The 23,463-nt window shown below is 44.3% G+C and overlaps 1 protein-coding gene across 6 annotated transcripts in view; it reads left to right on the top strand.

Moving 5' to 3' along the window:
- The window catches only part of FAT3 (FAT atypical cadherin 3), a 708,211-nt gene that overhangs the window by 669,703 nt on the left and 15,045 nt on the right, over positions 1 to 23,463 (top strand). For all 6 annotated transcript variants that reach the window (XR_004351132.1, XR_004351131.1, XM_032640647.1 and 3 more), the window contains 4 exons: positions 228 to 362; positions 2,362 to 2,519; positions 9,839 to 10,307; positions 22,833 to 22,986. Coding sequence is in view for 4 of the 6 variants with exons in the window: in XM_032640647.1 (XP_032496538.1) it covers positions 228 to 362; positions 2,362 to 2,519; positions 9,839 to 10,307; positions 22,833 to 22,986 (916 nt within the window). In the remaining 2 variants the exon portion in view is untranslated. The remainder of the gene's footprint in view (positions 1 to 227; positions 363 to 2,361; positions 2,520 to 9,838; positions 10,308 to 22,832; positions 22,987 to 23,463) is intronic.

Genomic DNA, 23,463 nt, shown 5'->3' with positions numbered 1-23,463 from the left:
CACCGTACTTCCCTCTGGCAGTGAGCTTTTGGCAGATGCAGGGATGTTTGATGGACACCCACACCAGGTGAAGCTCACGCAGGCATTCCTGCTTCTGGGCGGCCATTTTGTCTCTCAGCTCAGAGCCTATAGAGCCCAGCTCTTGACCCATTCCTGTGCTTCCTGGACTTCCTGGAGTGTAGAGTGATTGCCTTTCTACTGATCATGCGTGTTCCCCTCTGTCACAGGAGGACTGTGCCCAGGGTCCAACGATCCTTGCGTGGAGAAGCCGTGTCCGGGGGACATGCAGTGTGTCGGTTACGAAGCCAGCAGGAGACCGTTCCTCTGCCAGTGTCCACCGGGGAAGCTCGGAGAGTGCTCAGGTGCAGAGCGGGGCAGGATGACGAGGGTCTAAATTCACATTCTGTCTGCATGCAACGTTTTCCTTCCGCATGGACCCCAGCTAGCCTCCCCCCTCAAATACTTGAGATTTATTACAGCTGCAGCCTGTGCTCAGGAAACATGCAATGCCTGTGGGCTCCTTATATAATGGGAGGTCACGGCATGTGTTTCAATCATGTCACATGGATGTTAAGGGGGTGAAATTATGGAAAATAGAAGGCTGTCGGTTAGGCAGAGGAGTCGGAGTATCTGTGGCATGGCCTTTGATGTTCAGAGCCTCCACCTTTCAACAGAAGGTAAAGCTGAGCCAGTTCAGCTGACCTTCTGTAGGGTAAGTCCAGCCTAGATCAGGAGACTCTCCACTGTACATGTACAACTAACTGCGTGTTCCCAAAAGGCGAGGGAGGTGCTCACCTCTGTTTCTTAAAGAAAGAAAAAAAATCAGTATTTGTGTTACTTCAATCCAAACGATCCTCCATTTCTAATTATCACTCAACTTCAATACTTCTTTCGATTCACATATGCTCTACCACTTCTTTCCTCTAAAAAGAGTCCTGTTCATTTTTGGTACCAATAGAACCTTTTTTTTTTGGTAGAGGATGTATTTCAAATATAGGCACACTGATACCGATTTTGGAATCCAAGAAATATTTATGGAGTGATGATTATAATAGCCATTATAATGGGAATAAATACACCTAGTATTTGCAAGGCACTTGTTAAGCACTGGGTTCTAGAAACTCAGCCTTTGCAAAGACAAGCACCGTTCTTAAAAATGGAAGCCAAAGCTCTTTCAGAGTTGACTTCGAGAATGGAGCTGCCCCTAGAACTGAAGAGATCACCCGCATACTTGCCGTTGAAGGCTTCTAAGGCTTCGACTTAAAAGATATTTATGCTGACCTCACCCCAACACACCTGCTGTGTACACAGCAGGTGGGTCTGCAGGGTGACAGTCAAGGCCAAGTCTCCTAACTTCAGATGTCCCTTTCTGCCCATCTCCCTTCTCCTTTCCATATGGAAACCTCTTCATAATCCACGATTATCATCCATTTGGCATATTTCCACACTTTCCACCCTTCCTCCCCCCAGCCAGAGGGCTTTTCAGCCATTACTTTGCTTGTTGAAACATAAAGATGGAGACAATAAAAAAAGAGAGGGTTAACTCAGAATTGGGTGATGTGGGTGCAACTAAAGATTCTAGGAAGGGGAGCCTTGAAATTAATGGTCAAAAGGCAGAGCTGTGACTGCACAAGACATGAACTTCCTTTATATCATTATCCTTATCAACATTTGTGCAAATGACCTAAGTTGTCTGTTCTGCATTAGGATACTTGGGGAATATGGATATTCTTTTTTTTTTTTTTTGCGGTACGCGGGCCTCTCACTGTTGTGGCCTCTCCCATTGCGGAGCACAGGCTCCGGACGCGCAGGCTCAGCGGCCATGGCTCACGGGCCCAGCCGCTCCACGGCATGTGGGATCCTCCCGGACCGGGGCACGAACCCGCGTCCCCTGCATCGGCAGGCAGACCCTCAACCACTGCGCCCCCAGGGAAGCCCTGGATATTCTTTGAGAATAGTTTTGTCTTTCCCTTGTTTCATAGCATTGAAAATTCTTAAATATCTAAGTGATGAGGGTGGGCATAAAGGGATATCTTTTAATAGTGCTAATTTTAGAAAATAGGAATTGGGAATTTAGTGACACTAAGAAAATTCAGGTTAGAGAATATACCAAGTTGTCCTTGACATGAGAGAACTAAGATTTTTCAGCATCTGACTAGTAAATTTTTTTTCACTTTGAAATTAGAGTGTGACCTGAAATGGAGAAACAGTTTTTAATCCAAAATGGTTTTTCCTCAGTGGCTTCCCTAACTTCCCATGGTCTTTCATCCACTTGCTTGGTAGTTGTTGGGTGATTTCATGTGTCCCTGCTCGTTTCTGGATGTTAAAAGTATCTATATGTCCTCGTCATGGTCTTTTCAGGGCACACTTCTCTCAGCTTTGCTGGAAACAGTTACATCAAATACCGGCTTTCTGAAAATAGCAAAGAAGAGGACTTTAAATTGGCGCTGCGTCTGCGAACACTGCAAAGCAATGGGATTATAATGTACACCAGAGCAAACCCCTGCATCATTCTGAAGGTAATGAAAATAGGTTCTCTTTTCCCGCAGTCAGTTCTCATGTTAGTATTTTGGCTCTTGGATTGGGGTCTGAAATCATTTTGTCTTTTAAGTTCAGAAACCAGAAGCCGGCTTTAGGGCCAGGGGAGCAGCAGCAAAAGTGGGAAGTGTGCCAACACCCCATTTCCTTCCGTACATTCAGCTTCAAAATTAGCTCTTCGGAGACTGGGGCACCTCTCTCTGGAGTAGGTTCAAGAGCCGGCCTCCTCTGAGTTGTAATCTCTCAACAGTTCATTAGAATGTGTTTCCTGATCAATTCCACAGCAGGGCGGTCCTTTCAAAAGACTGACTGTATCCTCTTCTACTACACGGGTCTATCCCCAATGACCCCTGAAGGTCACTTGTGTTCTTGCTCAGGGCTGTAGAAGATTCCATAGGCCCTCTTACAGCCCAAGTAGCCCAATTTTTAAAACATGCCCAGCCTCAGAAACCCTCCAAAGGCACCAGATTTCCTTTAGAGCAGGGGGTCCCCAAGCCCTGGGCCATGGCCTGGTACCAGTCTGCGGCCTGTTAGGAACCGGGCTGCACAGCAGGAGGTGAGCGGCCGGCGGGTGAGCTAAACTTTATCTGGTGCGCCCCATCGCTCCCCATCGCTCGTGTTACCGCCTGAGCCATCCCCCCCCCATCTCTCCAATTACCTCCTGAACCATCCCCCCATCGCTCGCGTTACCGCCTGAAACCACCCTCCCCCCCATCGCTCGCATTACCTCCTGAACCATCCCCCCCATCGCTCCAATTACCGCCTGAACCATCCCCCCATCGCTCCAATTACCACCTGAACCATCCCCAATCACTCACATTACCTCCTGAACCATCTCCCCAACCCTAACCCCACCCCAGCCTGTCTGCGGAAAAATTGTCTTCCACGAAACTGGTCCCTGGCGCCAAAAAGGTGCCTTGCTTTAGAGCAAGTCTGGCATTTGTAGTCAGGTCAGAGCTTCTGGTCCCTTCATGAAAACAGCAACAATAATGCTAACAGCGTGACATGCCTCATTTGATTTGTGTCATAAAGCTAATATAATACATGTGTTATATACATATGATCAGCCCCATTTGATCAAGGAGCATATAGAGGTTCAGAGAGGTTAAGTTATTTACCCAAAGTTGTCCAGCTAATAAGTGGCAGGCCTGGACCTGACTTCCAGTGTCTCTCACACCATGCTCTTTATCTCCATGCTCTCCCCAGCTCTCAGTTTTGTAACTATAACTCATTTCATCCAGAATCACATCTGGGCATCTGTAGACAAGATTAAGCCTTCCAGGATGAGAGGAGAAGGGAAAAGTAGGAGGAAGACATGTTTAATTGAACGTTATCCTCACCAGGCTGCTATGCCAGCCCACCGTAAGTGTGTTCAGAGACGGGTGAAGTCTGTCCAGTGGGAGATACCCATCCAAGTGGAAATGGCTAGCGATTTTCTCCTTCCTACCGTTCTGTCACTAAGCTTAACTGGGATCATGGTGGGCCTTTTTAGCTTCTGTTCTTTGATTGCTAGGTCACATCCAAGTTGATTAGATGACCCAGGCTTTAATCCTGGAGGGAGGAAAGTATGTAGAACATTAAATGCCTGTGGCTCCTCCTACCACATAGACCTTTACGTACCTCCTTCTTGTACTGCCAGGTATTACTTGGTGTCCAGAGGGAGTGAGCACAGAGCTGGAGTTTGAAGTTGGCCGTTTTCATGGGCAATCTCCCAATACCCTGACTCATTCAACTCAGAGAATAATTTCAGCTCTGTTAGGAAAGCAGTGTTTTCAAAAGAAAACGAGATAAACGCTCTGGACGCACAGTTTTAGAAAACAATGAATTCAAACCAGATCTTCATGGTGGAAGAATATAAATTCAAAAACCTAAGTTCTGTCTTTTTAACCTCCTAGCCTGTGAAGCAACCTGCCTAGGGTCCTTAGCTCACTTTCTAACTAGCCCTGAGCAGTGGGGTTTGTATAATTACTGGGAAGGTGCTCTGCCCATTCAGACGTACCAGCTCCCAGGGGCCGTGCCTGGGTGTCGCTGACCTTGCACCTCTCCCCTTCAAGCTTTAGTAAGGCTTGTTGCTGAACGTCCTTAGGAGGCAAATACTTTCTATTAGCAATTCTCTTAAATGGCATTAAATTTGAAAGAGAACAAAAATATTGGACGTGAATGGCTCGATTCTAAAATGGAGCTTGCCATTTGACACTTCACTGGCAAGTGCCTAAAATGTGCAGAACCCTGGAGATGGGAAAGAAGAATAATTAAACCTTTTAGTCAGCGCTAGCTCCTAAGGTATATTGTATTTCGTGAAACAAGCGTGTTTCTGAAAGTTGTGTAAATTGAATCTCTATAAATGGAATTCTAATAAACTAGGGATGGTTGCTATTTGAAGGAACCCTTCCCTTAGTCCCTCTGTGATGTGAATAATCACCCCCAATCTGTCTGTTGTGTAAGTTTGCTTTTCATATGTTGGCTTTGCCCAAAGCAGGACAGAGCTGTACTGAACTACTGCAGATACTTTCCTACAGTTGCCAGGAATATCCACTTAGGGGATTTGAATCTGTTTGCTTAACATTTTCAGCCTCATGCAAGATTTAATTTCATTGGCTTTAGGTACAGTATGTGCCTTGCACTTTGGTTCAATGACTACGCTGAAATGCTTTGTTTAAACCGCACCTCTTGGTTGTTTATATTTTCCCGGTTAAAGCACATTCCCTAAAAAGTACTTAAGACGATCTGTGGGGTGAAGGGCACCCCTTCAAGACAGTTGAAGAACTGCATGGAGACCTCGGGAAGTGAACATTCTCATGGACGAGGAGCAACGCTGTCTTTTAGCAGCAGTAAAGGAGCTCATTCTTCTGTTCACCATTGATACCCTGTCTTCTTCCAAAAGAGATTCCAGGCTTACCATAAATACTCAAATGCAATAAAATCAAAGCACCATTAAGATGAAAGCAAGGATAGGTAAAATAGGGGAAGGGGATTAGGAGGTACGAACTTCCAGTTATAAGTCATGAGGATGTAATGTACAGTGTAGGGAATGTAGTCATTAATATTGTAGTAACTTTGTATGGCAACAGATGGTAACCAGACTTATCGCTGATGACCATTTTGTAATGTATAAAAATATCGATTCATGTGGCACACCTGATAAGTCAATTATACTTGAATTTTAAAAAAGATGAAAACAAAAGATTAAGACTCAACCAATGAAATATGGGGACGGACAGAATATCATCATTGAAAAATCTAGACCAGGGGTTAGTTGAACACAAACCATAACTCTGAGTTTCCTGGCAGCCAAAGTCAGGATGAAAATGGTGGGATAGATGCTGTGGCTGTCCTCGAACCTATAAAAGACACATGTCAGATCACCAGGAGAGACACAAGTAACTTTTCCCCTATGTTAGTCTCTCAGGTGCAATATTATAGCAGAAGCACAAGAAGTACTTGCTTGTTAATCTAGAAATATCACATTTGATCTTTGGGGAAAGTTATAGATGAAACATGACTTCATTTTGATGATTCTCGGACATGGATAGTTAAGACCCCAGGACTAAGAGGAAGATAGTCAAGGAAAGCTCATTTGGTTTATAAAACAGTCCACTGGGAAGAGCCAGACCCTTGCAACACAGATCAGAAGAGTAACAAGGAAGACCTCACAAGATTCCAGAGTTTCAAGGATATATGAAAGCTATCACTGAGAAGTGAGCTAACTTATAATTACATGTTATAGTAATAATGAAATACCTAAGAGTTTATGAAGTACTTTCACGTACATCTATTTTTATTCTTACTCTCCTGTGCATAGATGTGAGTGCCTACTTTTTCGCCTGTGAGGAAACTGAGATTCAGAGAGAATCATTGACTTGCCTAAACTAATCAGTAGTGGACCTGGCCCTCTGGCCGTGGCAAGCAGGTCAGGAGTACAAGTGTTTATCAAAAGAAGAGATTTGAAGGACTGAGATTTATTCACTCATGTATTCATTCAAAAGTGTATTTTTGGAGCATCTACTGTATGCCAGATAGCTGTTCATGGCTGCCTTAAAAATAGGTTTTCAAGAAGTTCGCTTTTCAAAGAATATTTAATGACCCTCTTAAAAGTTTTATCATGATGGTGCATTTGCTAGAGCCACACATGAACACATGAACTGCTTACTGAAGCAGTAAGACTTATGCCATAATTCATACTTTTTACATACTTTTTACTTTTTTACTTTTTACTCAAAATCCTACTTTCCTACAAGATGACTTCTTATAGCTCTGATAGCTTGTCTCCCAAGCTCCAGGCCACAGAAGATCCAGGTTAAATCCACTGATTTCAGACAACCCTGAACACCTGCATATTTCGTAACAGTAGGGCCACACTCTGAATTATGCATTTCACTGAACACATTGCCTACGTGCCTCTGCCCCCTCCCCCGTCCCCCGCACATCATTCAGATCCTTGCTGTAGATTTTTCTTACAGTTTCACGCACACCTCAGTTTCTATTAAAATAGCTTGCCCTCTGCTTTGAGAAAGCTTTGTCCTCTTAAAAGAGAGATCCTTTAAAACTGGATAAACCCTATTCTGAAGGCAGAAAAACTAAATATGATCAGCGCATAATTTTCCAAGATGAGAGGACTCAGATATGAAAGTGTTCTTTCCTCTCGCTGACATAATATACTTGTGAAATGGCCAAACATTAACTTTTTGCAAGGTAGCTTTTGGCATCCACATTCTCGTTTGTCATCTAGACAAGGCTTATAATTCCAAACTCCTAGAATTTTGAAGGTACGGATCATTTTTGTTTTCAAAAGCCTGAGGCTCATCTCATGTAGGCATCTGGCTTTCTATTCATTCAGCGGTGTTGCCGCTCTTAGTTTTTTCAACAGGAAAGAAAAAGGGAAACTTAACCATGCTCGGTGTTACCATGGGAGAGTTTTATGTTCCTTAGTGATAGAACGTCGAGGTATGTGAAGCTGTCAGAGCCACATCAGTTCTCCTGGATGAGTTTCTAACTTGGTTATCATCCCAAGAGGTAGGGCCTTAGGGAGGGGAATGGACCAAGTAATACATTAATTGAATACATCCTTTTCCAAACCTTAGATGAACTGCACCCTCACCACAAGATTTTCCTTGATAGACTGGAGACCCCACTCTGTAGCCACTGAGCAGAACAGCAGATGGACTGTGCCAGGGGCAGGTAGTCCCTAAAGTCACATTTGATCATTTGATTACCTACACTGAAATAAAGATATGGATATTATCCAGGAGTTGTCACTGAGCAAGTATTCTGGCATGATTTACAATATTCATTCGGTCCATTTTGTTGAACAACAACAGAAAAAATGACAAAGGCAACAGCAAAGATTACACACGAAAGGTCTCTGAAAAGAAAATTAACACTTGTCTCCAGTCTTTTCACATTCGTACATTTGCATTACAGAGCGCAGGATGTATTGTACCAACTGTGAATGAGGGCTGACCGTTCTGCACTGGACACAGTCAGTCTCCTTGTAAAATAAGTCACAGCAGTTATCTCTGCTTTCCATAGAAGGGTCTCAAACCCAGAGGGGCCAACCAATGCTCTCCAAGGGACCTGGATGATACATGACAAAGCCAGAATTAGATTTCTCATTTCTAAATTCCCAAGGCTCTGCCTGGTTCACAGAGCCCCCCTGCCTTTCACATACACACATTTATGTGGCATAAACTTTACATGCAGGAAGAGGGGGTGACAACAAATTCATAGAGCCATAGGGGCAGTAATGAGAGACCCTAAGAATTAGTTGTCTGCGGAAGACACTGAAGCACAGAAAAATACCCCATTTGTGAGGGTGGGTGAGGTTGTGATCATCCCTAACAGATCTGTCAGTAGCCAAACGCATCTGGTTCAGTTTATTTCTGTGAATTCACTTGACATTTGTACCTCCTTGGCACTTAGTGCCTGGAAGGTCTGTCTTCCCTCCCCTTCTGTCCCTTCCCCTCTCTTTCTCCACAAGTTCATGTTCTCTACCCAGGTTTTCACATAGGACTATACAAAGATCCTAAGTAAAGGCCAGCTGCCCTGGCGTGACTGAGACACTGGCCTCCACAAGATCCAGGGACAAAGACCAGAAAAGTAGCTTCTGTTTCACAGTTTTCTAGCTGTGAATTCCTTCAGGGACCAATAACAATTTGTTGACTAGACATGGGTCCAGCCCTCAATCCCTGGATCCTCAAACCATCTTGCATTTCTGAGAAATGCAGATGACGGTGGACGACAGAGGATTCAAAGGCCAGCCTGTGTCCTCGGCAACAGTTGAACCTGGGTCTCCGTGGAGGACCAGTACCTGCCCAACAGCTTTCAACTCGCCAGCATCCTTCAGTAGCACGCTTTCCTGATTTTGGTGTCCCTCTGGGGTCAGGCTGCTGAGGGTGGGGGGACTTGGATGCCCTCTCTGCACCAGTGCAATAAAAAAAGCAGGCAAGTCCCTGTTGTAGCTGACCCCAGATCAGAGGCTGGAAGTATCTACAAGGTGTAAAGAGTTAACCAGATCCTTCTGGAGTTCCACAGGTCATCAAATATACATACATTCTTAGCAAATGGCCAAGCCTTGAGCACTTTGTGAGATAATCTTAACCTAAATGATGAGCAGCAGTCCTGAAGAACTGTTTTAAGAAGATGGCTAGTGTTTAATAGGAGGGTTGTTACATCTTAAATATGTGTGAATCTGGGAAGTAAGAAATCTACCTGGCCTCTTTCTCTCCCCTACAGCACAGTCACACAAACTTACCTGGGGAGTATATATGTATTTCTGTGCTGATCTGATTAATAGCCATCTCCCCCACTCAAATATAAGCCCCATGAGGGCAGACCACTTTTGCTAACAGTGGTCCCCATAGCACCTAGCACATTGCTTAGCACATAGTAGATGTTCAATAAATATTCGTAATTAATGTTAATGAGTCCACAGAAATCAATCCTGTGCTGGTAGTAACTAGGAAGGGCGCAGAGAATAAACAGACTCCCTAAACAAGAAATAGCTGTGAATTTTTAAAGGATGAAGACGGAAAGAATAGAAGCATTCTTAAATATGTAAGTGTGGCTTTCTGAACCTGTGCTCATGTTGCTAAATACAAGAAGCTTTGTGAAATATCAGGCATGCATTTGCAAGGCATATAATGAGGAGGGAGAGTTACTATTAAAAATCAAACCACAGCAGATTTATGGCTGGATCAAAAGCGTTGTCCATTCTAAAGCCCAGGCTGGTTGGGAACAGGGTGTCGAGGAACTTATTGCCAGATGCATATTAAAAAGCGCTGCGGTGTTCCTTCCCGCACAGATCGTGGACGGCAAGCTGTGGTTCCAGCTGGACTGCGGCAGCGGCCCCGGAATCTTGGGCATCTCGGGCCGCGCTGTCAACGACGGGAGCTGGCACTCGGTCTTCCTGGAGCTCAACCGCAATTTCACGAGCCTGTCCCTGGACGACAGCTACGTGGAGCGGCGCAGGGCGCCCCTCTACTTCCAGACGCTGAGCACCGAGAGTACCATCTACTTCGGGGCCCTTGTGCAGGCGGATAACATCCGCAGCCTGACCGACACGCGGGTCACGCAGGTGCTGAGCGGCTTCCAGGGCTGCCTGGACTCCGTGGTGCTGAATAACAACGAACTGCCGCTGCAGAACAAGCGCAGCAGCTTCGCCGAGGTGGTGGGCCTGACCGAGCTGAAGCTGGGCTGCGTGCTCTACCCTGACGCCTGCGAGCGCAGCCCCTGCCAGCACGGAGGCAGCTGCGCCGGACTGCCCTCCGGGGGTGAGTGAGCCTGCACCCTGGGCACCCTGCCCGTGCCGGGAGGGGGTGGGGGGAGGTAGGGGGGATAGGGGCGATGGGGGGCAGACCTGAAGGGGGACTCGCTGTCACAAGCATGACCAACCCAAGTGGTCTCCCAGAGAGGTGTATGCACCCATAATGCTGGCCCAGCTTCCTAATCCCCTTTAAGGAAGTCACAAAGCTTGACAATTACAGGAACGTCCAGTTTAGCCAACCCGTTTGCAGCATCCCACAGGCGCAGTGAGCTGGCTGCAGGAGCCCAGAAGATGCTGGCACGGCTGCCCCCTTCCCTGCCCACTCCACACCCTTCCAGGCCTCAGCAGCCTGGAGGAATAGGATCTCCTTTTAAGTATCTGCCCCTTTGGACCACTTGCAAGTTACTGCAGAACAATGGGTAGCAGTCTGAGTTATGGCATCCATGCACTATCCTTTCACAGGTAGCCATACAATTTTACTAGAAACTAAAGGATGTGTGGGGTGAACCCACCACCCCAGAAATAGAAGTGTAGTGGACATGTTTTAGAGCATGCTTTTAAAACGTGTGTATTACAAATAAGTCTAGGGACAACTCTATGAAGGATTAGAAAGTGGAGAATAAGGAGAGGGCAATTTACATGAACTATCAGGACAAACCAGTCAGTGAGGGCAATGATACTTTACCCCTGTAAAATTCCCCCCAGAGATACATCATGAAGACGAAAGAAAGAGCAAGGTAGGCCAAAACAGAGGGGAGGAGTGGTGTAGATTTATGGAGGGTTTCTATAGTTTGAGGGAAAAGCCAAGGTTATTTAAGTCCTAGGAGTCTGACGATGAAAGCATCCCTGACTTTACCCAGATGCAGGATCCGGGTTGATATAAACTAGGTCAGGCGCTCTCCTGGTTGAAGGCTTTGCCACCGCAACAGCCTAACTACTGATTCCACTTTAGCTCCTCTGCAGAGCCTCTCAGTGGGAGTGTGATTACCAAATTTAAACCTTCCTCACAACTCACTTAGAGATTCTGCTGTGTGCATTACCATCTAATGTTCGTGAAGCCCAACTCGAAATGTAGAGTCGATTTTATTATTAGAACGTTATAAACTGCCCATGAAATGATGCAGTGCCGAAACCAGACAACGAAGTTACTTAGACTTGCATATGTTACTGCCACAATGAGGGCCAAGTGCCCTGGGGGGAAATTTCTGCTGTCTCGATTTAAGAAATCTATTTGCTGTTTTTACTGTCTCAGCAGTATATGTAAATAAAGGGTTGTTATGGTGCCATAATTCCTGAATGAAGGGCAGTAACTATACTTCAGTGGTTCTATAAACCAGCCCATTATGACAAGTCACGGCCAGTTTTTCACCAGGCAAAATAATTCTGCTACTGTGAGCCATCCACAATATGTAAAAGGAGCATGTAATTAAATTTGGGCTGAAATAGAACACCACTCCATGTCAGATGCTGGGTACATAGCCACAAATTGTAACATACTTTTAACGATGGCAGGACGTTGTTTTTGCCGGCAAAGCTATGGGCTTCCACAATGGGTTAGCTTTAAAATAATAATAATCACTGTATTAGGGAAAAAGACTGAGGACTCTTGCTTTTTCTTCAGTGTACATTTTAATTTTTTAATTGCCATGAAATCCCTGAGCTAAATATTCAGTGCAGGTATGTTCATTAAATGACTATGACCCCTATGACCCACATCAGAAACAGCAATTTTCCTCTATTTTTTTAATCTCGTTTGGTTTAACCAAATTTCAGGACTGAGGACCCACCTGCCATACACTTTTTCACGTGGTCTAAAGAACCTGCTTTCCCCTCCCCAGGGGCCCAACTTTACCCATGGGTTGCATCCTCTCTCAAACTCCTCTTTGTTCCCTGTTCCTCACTTTCCCCTGTGATTGGTCTTGGGCTTGGGATTCTACGGGAGGTACTCTTTCTTCCAAGGGAATAAAGCCTTTCATCAGCTCAAGCTCTCCTTTGTACCAGGAGGCTAATGTTTTCCTTAGACAAAGAAAGTGTCTTTCCTCACCTCCATCTATACAACTCCCTTCTCTCAAGCCTACTACCTGTTTAGTTGAGAGGGCCCAGTGGTCCTTATTTCAGGAGCCGCCGGGTGTGGTCCAGATGGAGAAGTACCGTGCTCTCATGCACAACAGTACTGAGCCCAGGGCCACCAAACTCGTGGCCACTCACCAGGAAATCCAGGAAGCGTGTTTCTGTTGCTTCCCTGCGGAATCAAAGGCACTGGAGCCTATTTTTTTTTTTTTTTTTTTTTTCTGGCTGCGTTGGGTCTTCATTGCTTTGTGCAGGCTTTCTCTAGTTGCGTCAAGTGAGGGCTACTCTTCGTTGCGACGTGCGGGCTTCTCATTGCGGTGGATTCTCTCGTTGTGGAGCACGGGCTCTAGGCGCGAGGGCTTCAGTAGTTACAGCACACAGGCTCAGTAGTCGTGGCGCACGGGCTTTATTGCTCCGCGGCATGTGGGATCTTCCTGGACCAGGGATCAAACCTGTGTCCCCTGCATTGGCAGGCAGATTCTTAACCATTGCACCACCAGGGGAGTCCAGGAGCCCTCTTCTGATGTGTGAGGAGGTACCTACCTGCTTCCTGGCTGTCAGGATTGGGGTTTTGGTTGCTAAGAAAGAGGAGAGAGAATCCATTTTCTTGCCCCCATTATCAGAGGAATTCTTGGTAGGTCTCCGTATCCTATCTGCAAACTCCCTAAATTGGTGCCAAATAGTAGGGAGGGATGGGAGGACAAGAAAAGGAAGAACCAACAATTTTCCCTTTACCTCATATCTATGAAAGTATTTAGCTAATTATAAGCTTATTTAAAATAAAGGAGGGCTTCCCTGGTGGCGCAGTGATTGAGAGTCCGCCTGCCGATGCAGGGGACACGGGTTCATGCCCCGGTCCGGGAAGATCCCACATGCCGCGGAGCGGCTGGGCCCGTGAGCCATGGCCGCTGAGCCTGCGCGTCCGGAGCCTGTGCTCCGCAACGGGAGAGGCCACAACAGTGAGAGGGCCGCGTACAGCAAAAATAAATAAATAAATAAATAAATAAAGGAAAAGTCATCTTAGTTGTGAGTGATGGTTTAAAAAGAACAATATAAATAACTAAATAAAATAAGAAGAAAAATAATACTGAATCATTAATGAAAGAATATTCATGCCTGGAAGAATTCCCTCTGGCTACCAGGGTATCTAATCACAGGAAAAGAGTCTTGCTTCCCCAGATCGAAGGCTAGGATGCATGGAGTATTCAGATAGGAAATGTGAGCTGGAGAAAGTAGAGTGAGGTGCTTAAAATGATTCCATGTGAGAATGTTGATAACACAAGTTCATGGTTTGAACATCTTCCTGTTGTTGGAACCCTGAGTTATGTGTTGCTCTGAAATTCCATGAGACATATTTTAGCATAATCATTCTCTTGGCCCTTCAGGAATGCTGGGGTATTGGTCATTGGCTCTCCTGGTGACAGACTCCACTCTCTAATTGTGACAATCCTAGCACCAGGCCCTTGTTCCAGAGCATTCAGAGTTTTAAAAGCAGGCAACCCACAGCAAGAAGCAGATTTCTTTCAGAGAAGCAGGATTCTGCTCCAGCCACCTCCAAACCCAACCAAACCCTTGGCATAAGGGGCAAGGAAGCCGAGTATACTAGCTTGGAATGGCATGGTCAGCAGATTTGACCAGGGTTATCCCTCTGACTGTCCCAGGAGCAAGCCACGGGAACCCCAGGGGAGTCAAAGCCCAGAACGCTGACTTGTAATAAGAGGGTAAATATGACTCTGTAAGTCAACCACAGAGGGAAGGCTCTCTCTTGGTAAAGCCTTAAAATTATATGTATTTCATAAACATGGACTGGAAATAGCAACCACCATGGAAAAGAAATGGCCTAGTCCCATCGTGACCCCTGCATTTCCAGACCCAGTGGGTGGGCAGCAGCCCAGTGAGCACCCACGGTCTGAAAAGGAGGCCCCAGTCCTTCGTGCCTTATCCTATCCTACTCAGCTCAAGCCCATGACCGGAAAGCCAAGTTGAGGCTAAACTATAATTTGGCGAAGCAAGGCAGCAACTGATGACTACCAGGCCAGCAATAGTCATTCAGATGGCTTTCATGAGACTGCAAGCTTAACTCTTAAAATGAGGAGTTGATAACTTTTTCGATGGTAGAGTTCCATTTGTTAGTTTGTCATTTTGTTACTATGTGCTTGGTACTGTGTTATCTGTGCTGTGACACAGTTCTCACCCCAGTACTCTGGATCGGTACTACTCTTTGCTCCCTTCAACCCCCATGTTTCAGATAAAGAAACAGGCCAGAGAGGTTAAGTAACCAGCCCAACATCACACAGTAAAGTGAAGAAGCAGGATGTGATCCAGGTTTGCGGAACTCCTCCCCCTCCGCCCAGCCCCCCAGCCTATGCTCTTAACCCTTGTTACTCAAAGTGTGTTCCAGGGACCAGCAGAAGCCACATCACCGGAAATGTTAAAAATGCAGCAACTCAGAATGAATCAGAATCTGTACTTTAACATTATCCCTAGGTGATACGTTGATTTCTCTCTCTGTCTCTGAACTGCCCCGAAACGCCCAAAAGAAATGAGTTCTTTTCTGTTTTCGTGTGTTGTATATAGTGGTTCTCAAACTCCAAGGTGCCTCTGTACCATCTGAGGACCTGATTAAAACAAGACCTTGTTATAGAAGAGTCTTTTGGTTGTTAAGGGAAAAGGAGAATCTATTGACTTGCCTCTGTCATCCACTGTCCACATCCAAGGAACATTCTCCTAGGTCACTGAGTTGTATTTGCAAGTTGCTGAATTTACCACCAAGAAAAAATTTCTCAGTGAAAACTTTGGAGGAAGAAAGAGACCCAAACCTACGAATCAGAATCTCAGAATCTGCAAGAGTGGAATTCGGGCATCTCTGTTTTTAACAAGCCTCCAAGACAGTTCTATGCAATTCTGAGTTTGAGAACCACTGACATTTGGGAATCCCAGTAAACTCTGTATTTGCCAGAATGTGGATCAGTGAATCACAGGAGACATAGGACATTCAGAAATTGAATGTCAGATGCACGGCCTGCATTTTTAATAACTGATTTAGGGTAAAGATTGAACTTTGTTCCCCAGACAGTCAGAAGTTTGGGGTCACCTGAGTCCCCTTTCAAAGATAAAAGTAATAGTACATACCTACTCCCTCTAAGCAAGGTGCATAAAACAGCAAGTTCCCAGGTTTTGTTAAAAGTTGAGCATCTTCAGCTACAGAGTGACCTGTGCTATTTTGAGTAGCACGTCATTTTGCTGAGTATTTTGGGCCCCTAGCTTGTAAGTGTCTAGATTAATTCAGTCTGTCAGACTTAATCAAGTGACTGATTTGTGTCGAGCTCTGTGTTGCTGTCTCTGTGACCAGTGGATCCGCTTATGTGGCCTCCCTCCCTTCACAGCTGGCTTAAGGGAATTAGACAGGTTCCCTGTACGTGCTCAGCCCACTGGCCCACTGAGCACAGGGGGACAGAGAAAGGAAAAGCCAGCCTCCCAGATAATATACTATGGACAAATTTGACTGAGCTTTGCAGCTAATGGGGAAAAAGTTTTTTTTTTCTGGGTGACTTTCTTCTAAATACTGAGGTAATTTTGGGGGGTACTTTAGAAAAGCCTCATGGTAACAGCATTAATAATATAATATTGATATTAATAGAAAAACCCAAAACCCTAAAGCAGCCAGGTTATGTGCAGACACAAAAGAACATGCCAGAAGGTGAAAATTTACTTTGTGCTTAATGTTAACACATTAAATGTTTCCAGGTCCTCAAGGAAAGTATTAGAGGTTCAGCCCAATATACAATATGTGAAATGTGAGCCAGCTTTCCTAAGGGAAATTAAAGGTCTCACCTGCAAAGGTTTTCATCTTACAAGGTCTAAAGGTATTGCGTGGACCCTGCTTAGGGAAAGAGAAAAGTCAGAGTGACTACAAGTTGAGGGGGTGAAGTAATGACAGAGGCCATAGTCCTCAGCTAAGCTCACTCCACTTATGATTAGCATCTCACGTGATAACGTGGCCACCAGTTTTCTCAAACTCACTGAGATTCATGTGGACTAGAATTTTCAGTATTTCCCAATATTCAGCCTAAAAGTCAGAGTGAAAAAACTCCCATGGCTTTCTTGGTTTATGAGCAACCCAGAAACGAAGCTGATTTCAGAATCCATAGTAATTACAGTAATTACAACAATAAAGCACCTAATGTTTGTGGGCTGCATTGTGGTTAATGAATCCAGAAACCTTATTATCCCCTATGAAGTGGGTATTAGTGAGGCTTAATTATCAGATAAAAGCAGGGAGGTCCCTAGAGGTCAGGCGGCTCGGCCACGATCACACCCAGCTGGTGAGGAGCAGCCAGAACTTAGACGTGGACCCGCCACATCACAGCTGCCTCCCCAAACTGTAAAGTTCCTGGAGTGTCTAAATGCAGTCATAATTCAGCAAGCATAGGGGTTGACGCTGACTTCAGATCCCAAGTGCTAGTTGCACATCTGTCATGACTTCCACCTTCGTGCGGAAGGTAGATGTTTCCTTATCGAGGCAGCCAAACTGGATCAGAATGACGTTCACCTACCCCAGGTGAACAGGGCCGAAGGTGGACGCTACTACTTGGGTGAATCAGGTCGGAAAATGACTTAAAGTCAAAGGAGTAAGATAGGAATTATCTTGATTATGTGCCTACACAGCCCAAATTCATTCTATAATTGCTCAAACCACTTCTGTTTTTGCATTTCATGGGTTTTGCAGTGTTCTTCTTTGAGCAAGGAAAGGAGGGGGCATTTTAAGTCCATCTGGGTGCAGATTTCAAAACCATCTGTATCGGCTGTAACTAGAAGGATTGTAAACAAGAGCACAGCTTTGAGGCAAGGCTTTAAAATACACTTCTCGATGTGGCACATGTATACAGTGGAATATTACTCAGCCATCAAAAGAAACGAAATTGAGTTATTTGTAGTGAGGTGAGTGGACCTAGAGTCTGTCATACAGAGTGAAGTAAGTCAGAAAGAGAAAAACAAATACCCTATGCACATATATATGGAATCTAAAAAAAAAAAATTGGTTCTGAAGAACCTAGGGGCAGGACAGGAATAAAGACGCGGACATAGAGAATGGACTTGAGGACACGGGGAGGGGGAAGGGTAAGCTGGGACGAAGTGAGAGAGTGGCATGGACATATATACACTACCAAATGTAAAATAGATAGCTAGTGGGAAGCAGCCACATAGCACAGGGAGATCAGCTCGGTGCTTTGTGTCCACCTAGAGGGGTGGGATAGGGAGGGTGGGAGGGAGACGCAAGAGGGAGGAGATGTGGGGCTATATGTATACGTATAGCTGATTCACTTTGTCATAAAGCAGAAATTAACATGGCATTGTAAAGCAATTATACTCCATTAAAGATGTTAAAATTTTTTTTAAATAAAATAAAATACACTTTTCATTTCACAAGGATTTGAGAGGAGAGAAGCTATGGCATTGTTTGTTTGTTTGTTTTTAATAAGTATTTCAGTGCTCGTGTGACAGTTATCTTTTTTACATCTGGAAACTGGTAGAAAGTAGCATCTGCCACTTACTGACTGTAACTTTGGGCAAACAATCTTATGTAAGCCTTAGTCCCCCTTTGGTAAAATAATAGTACTCTCAGCAGAGGGTTGTTGTCAAGTATTAAGTGAGATAGTGCATGGAAAGTTCTTAGCATTTTTCCTAGCGCATAATAAGCTGCTGTTCCTGGTGATAGTTTACTTATTTGACATTCTCCTCCAACCCAAGACAAAAAAAATCTATTCTTTTTAATAAGACTTTGAGATTATCCACTGAATTTTATTTTTCTTTTACATTCACAAAAGTGTTAAAATATTATTTGCGATCAAATAATGCCTGGCTATCTTTGGGAATTCTGTCCCCTCTATTTGTGTTTTATATCAACATATGGTAATGCTTTGGGAGAGCAGAAGCTTTATTATTTGATGATTATTTGGCTCCCAGAAGGATGTCTGATGCTGTCTGTCTCACTGCATCTCATTGGCTCCCTGGAGAGCTGTGGGGAGTAACTTACAAGCCCCTCCTGATTCCTAGTAAGTTGTGAGTTCTGGCTTACTGACAAATTCCAATGCCAATACAGTCTTGTAGAAAGATTTGAGAATCTGAAGGCCTGGATTCAAGTTCAAACTCATCATTTATTAGCTATACATAGTTGAACTAAGCCACTATTCTCTCCAACACCCCCATAGAGTAGGGATGTTAATGGGGCCTCTTATTTTCCTTTCATGGGATTATTGTGATCCTTCATAGAATGACAAAGTGATTTTAGACATTACATCACTTAATATCATTATGGCAGACTTGTTGACATTTTAAAAATTATTAATAATAAGGCCCAGGCCAGGACAATGAGATCATAAATAATGCTTCATTAGAACAGGTTAATTTTATCAACAAGCCTCTTTCACAAAGGCTAAATAGAAAATATAACTTTTCTTTCATTAAAAAAGAAAATCTGACCACTTTTTAAAATCCAATTGCTTTTCCCTTTCATCATGTTGACATAAAAATCCCTCCAAATTTAAAGTTTTTTCTTGCTTTTAGGCAAGATTTCTTCAAAAGGGTCTCTGCCTCCCTTGTCCCATGGGTTTGACATCACGAGAACAGATTCTAGAAAGTTTGCTTCTCTTTTTAATAAACAGAGAAATCCAGATAGAGAGTGTAATAAAGTATGATTGTTAAACTTACAATTCAGGATAATACTGAACAACTCAGGACTCTGGAGCCAGACTACAGGGGTTCAAGTCTACACTAGTTTCATGACTGTGAATAAGTACTCTACTTCTCTGTACCCTGGTTTCCTCATCTATAACATTGGAATAATAATAGTACCTTCATTGAAGCCTTGTTTTAAGAATTAAATGAGTTAATACATGTAAAGTGCTTAGAACTGTTCTTGGTCCATAATAAATGTCACTAAATGTTAGCTACCACCATCATCATCTTCTTCAAAATGGACAACTAGTTTTCTCAGAGGTAGAACAGGGCTTCTGCCTCGTACAAAGTTTGTAGTGCTCTCTGTGCTCGTCGACGGTGTTTTTCTGGCTTTGTATCCCCAGTCCCTATTCCAGGGGTGTGCTGGAAAACCAAATCTCTAAAAACAAAAGCCCTGGTCTGCCGTGTTTGCTGATTTCTGTGGTGTAAATATTCCCAGCCTTGCTGGCATCAGGCTACCAGTGGTTTAATAACTGTCTGCCAAATTCTTGAATACTTAAAATTCAGTACCCTCAACCCTAGGTGAGCTGGCTCCAGCACACCACTGCTGATGGCTTAGACACTCAGTGAATAGGTTAATCAGGCTGGCGGCTGCATCAAGTAGCACTGGATATCCCACAGAAGATAATGAAAATGACAAAATGCAGAAGGAAATGTGTGAGAGTAAAACAGTGCACTAGAGGGAGTGCCTCATTTTTTGTTTTTTTGCGGTATGCGGGCCCCTCACTGCTGTGGCCTCTCCCATCGCGGAGCACAGGCTCCGGACGCGCAGGCTCAGCGGCCATGGCTCACGGGCCCAGCCGCTCCGCGGCATGTAGGATTCTCCCGGACCGGGGCACGAACCCGTGTCCCCTGCATCGGCAGGCGGACTCCCAACCACTGCGCCACCAGGGAAGCCCCAAGGGGAGTGCCTCATTTTAAATTCTGATTTTCCAAGGCAGAAAGACACCCAATCAAAGTAATTAAACCCATGACCCTCATTAGAATCCAGTTTCCATAATAGTGATTCAAATGTCCCTTGTTTCCAGACAGTTCCTCCTTGCCTCTCCCTGGCCCCCTACTACTGCTGCTATGGTTTTATTTGAGAAAAGGCCAGGGCTTGTCAAATAGGAGCTGGAGAGGGAGGAATTGTACCTGAGCTGACCCACCTTGCCTTAGGTTCCCCCTCCTGACTGCCCTCCCTACTCATCACTGCCCTGCTTTGCAGATTCCCTACTGTGGTTGTTCCGCCCCGCCCTTTAGTCTTGAAAGGAATTGAATTCATTCTCACAAGTCACTCCCCTTCTAAATGGCATGCCATCCTCATCAAAGACTAGCCAGGTGACATAAAGAAGCATTTTTCCCAGTTCTAACTGCTTTCAGCAATCCCCACTTCCATTTAGGTGAGCAACTGCCCAAATTGGAAAAAAAATTACCCCAAGTCAGCAGCATAATTTGAAGCAAGCAGACCTCAGACTAATGCATCCTGCCCATAGACTTCAGGCCACCCATCTCTGGACACAGTTTACATCAACAGTGATCTTTCCTTATATATTAGTTCCCTGGTGTTTCATTGGTGTTGCATTCAAGAGTATTATGTCTCTCTCTCAGAGCCTCAACCTCTGGCCCTCTGGGTTCTTAGTGCCAGGGAGGCTGGGGCTACCCAGTTCCTTCCTCTTAGGAATGTAAAGATTTCTCTCTTGCCTCTTCTACTTGCCTCCTGAAGATGAGTCCTTCTCTCTCCAAACCTATGAACACCCACACCCAGTCATAATGTCCTACTGTAAGAGTTCTCTGGAGTGGGGATTCAGTAAAACGTCCATGAGAGCATCCTGTATTTCAATCTATAGATTATTAGCTATCTTATACCTATAGAGATCAATCTACAATATCCCAGCATCAGTCACTGACCACTTGGGGAGCAGAGGTTAGCCCAAGAGCCCTTCAAATAAGAGTGAGGATGGTTATTTGCAAACCAAAGTAAATATGATGTGCTTGTTGGATGCTGAGACCCACAAATACTCTTCCTCTACTACCACCCACTCCCCCAAACATTAGAAACCAGGCCTTTACCCTCCCTCTGGGCAGATGATACAGCCATTAATGTGGAAATTAACCAACCTTGACCAACCGAAGGGTACTGACACAGTATTGTTGTTGACCAGCCCCACTGATGTGCTTAGAGCTTCCTATCAGATTTCGATTTCTAGTTTGCTTCGACCCCACTCTTCAATATGAGCTGATAAGCCAGGATTACCAGAAAAAGGAAATCCTCTCACGTGGAAGAGATGGACTGTATTAAGGTTCTCCAGGGACACAGAAAGAATACGATAGATAGACAGATAGATAGATGATTGATGGAAAGGTAGATAGATACATTATAGATAGGTAGGTAGAGAGAGAGATAGACTGATTGATTGATTGATTGATTTTTAAGAAATTTGTTCATAAGATTGTGGGGCTGGCAAGTCTGAAATTTATAGGGCAGGACAGCAGGCTGGAAATTCATGAAGAGTAGATTTTTCAGTCTTTACTTTGAAATCCTCGTAGCTGGAAATTCAGCCAAGATTTCTGTGTTGCAGTCTTGAGGCAGAATTCCTTCTTCTTAAGGCCTCCTTTTGAATGGATAAAATCCACCCACATTATGTAGGGTAATCTGCTTTACTTAAAGTCAACTGATTATAAACATTAATCACATCCACAGATACCCTCACAGCAACATCTAGACTAGTGTTTGACCAATAACTGGGCACCGTAGCCTAATCAGTGTGATACATAAAATCTACCTTCACAGAGACCAAATCACCGAAACAGAGAAAAGCAACTTGGAAGAAACTATTTATGACAACATAAATGAAAATCTCAATAAAAGTTTCAAAAGATGAGAAACTCTCTTGGAAAGTAAAGCAAACCCCCACAGAAGTGTAACATGAGAGAAAGATAAAATTAAAGGAAGATCCAAATGATCTAAGATCCAAACCATGAAACTTCCATAAAAACAGAATAGAGAAAACAAAGGAAATCATCAATGCAATAAAGAAAGTTTCACAATCTCCAGATTGTGAGAGCCCAGTACTGGTTCAAGTTAAGTGTACATCATTGTGAAAGCTCAGAAAATTGTTGGGGACAGGAGAAGCCCCTCCAAACTGTTAGCGACAAAAAGAAACTAGGTCACACACAAATTTCAGGAACCAAACAACTTTGGATTTCTCAAAAGTAACATAGAGGGAATTGCTTAGAATTCCATACATAATTATCAAAGAAGTGTAAGGGTGGAGTAAACACATGTGCAAGGTCTCACAACATTGACTTCTTATAAACCCCTTCTCAGGAAGCTACTGTAGAATGAGTTCTAATGAAATGAGTATGGAACCTACGATAAACTCCTTCATGGAGACATCCTGCCTTTTACAGTAGCAGCCTGGTGGGGAAAGCATCTTCTGCCCCATCCTGGCTTCTGTTCTTGGGATCTGTTCCCTGGGTGTCGCTTACCATTCTCACTAGCATTCATGTATGTGGTTAATTAGGTGAATTTTTGTAGACTAGCACAAGCTCCAAACCATTACTTGGCATTTTTGTGGCAAGATGGGTTCCAAGTTCAAAATAACCAATTTGCTAATCATCTTGGGAATTTGGGCCCTGCCTAAGATTTGATTCAGAGGAATTAGGCCATGTATGGCCAAGTCCGTGCACTCTGAGCATTACCAGTGGCATCCATGGCTCATGAGTTCCTCTGTTTCTCCAGGTTATCAGTGTACCTGTCTCTCCCAGTTCACCGGGAGAAACTGTGAATCGGAGATCACAGCCTGCTTCCCAAACCCCTGCCGGAATGGAGGCTCCTGTGACCCCATAGGAAACACTTTCATCTGCACTTGCAAAGCTGGGCTCACCGGAGTCACGTAAGTGAGATTGTGCAATTAGTCTTTCTCTACGCTGCTTCTTGTTGCTAAGGAAACCAAACAGTAAAAAACCAACTGGGATTGGGACTTCCCTGGTGGCCCAGCGGTTAAGACTCCACGTTCCCAATGCAGGGGGCCCGGGTTTAATCCCTGGTCAGGGAACTAGATCCTGCATGCCACAACTAAAAAAGACCCCGCACCGGCGATTAAGATCCCGCATGCTGCAACTAAGACCTGGAGCAGCCAAATAAATAAATATTAAAAAAAAAAAAAAAAAAACACCTAACTGGCATAAAATATTCACCACTAATAGGAGGGGCAAAGGGTTAATATCTGAATACAAAGCGTGCTTACAAATGACTAAAATGTTATCAGGGATTATCTCTGGGTAGTGGGGTTATGGGTTAATTATATTTTTACTTTATACTTCTCTGTATTTTCAAAAATTTATACAATTACTATGTGTTCTATAATCAG

The sequence above is a fragment of the Phocoena sinus genome, chromosome 8, assembly GCF_008692025.1.
Source record: "Phocoena sinus isolate mPhoSin1 chromosome 8, mPhoSin1.pri, whole genome shotgun sequence".
NCBI lineage: Eukaryota > Metazoa > Chordata > Mammalia > Artiodactyla > Phocoenidae > Phocoena > Phocoena sinus.
This window is presented reverse-complemented; position numbering and strand designations above follow the sequence as displayed.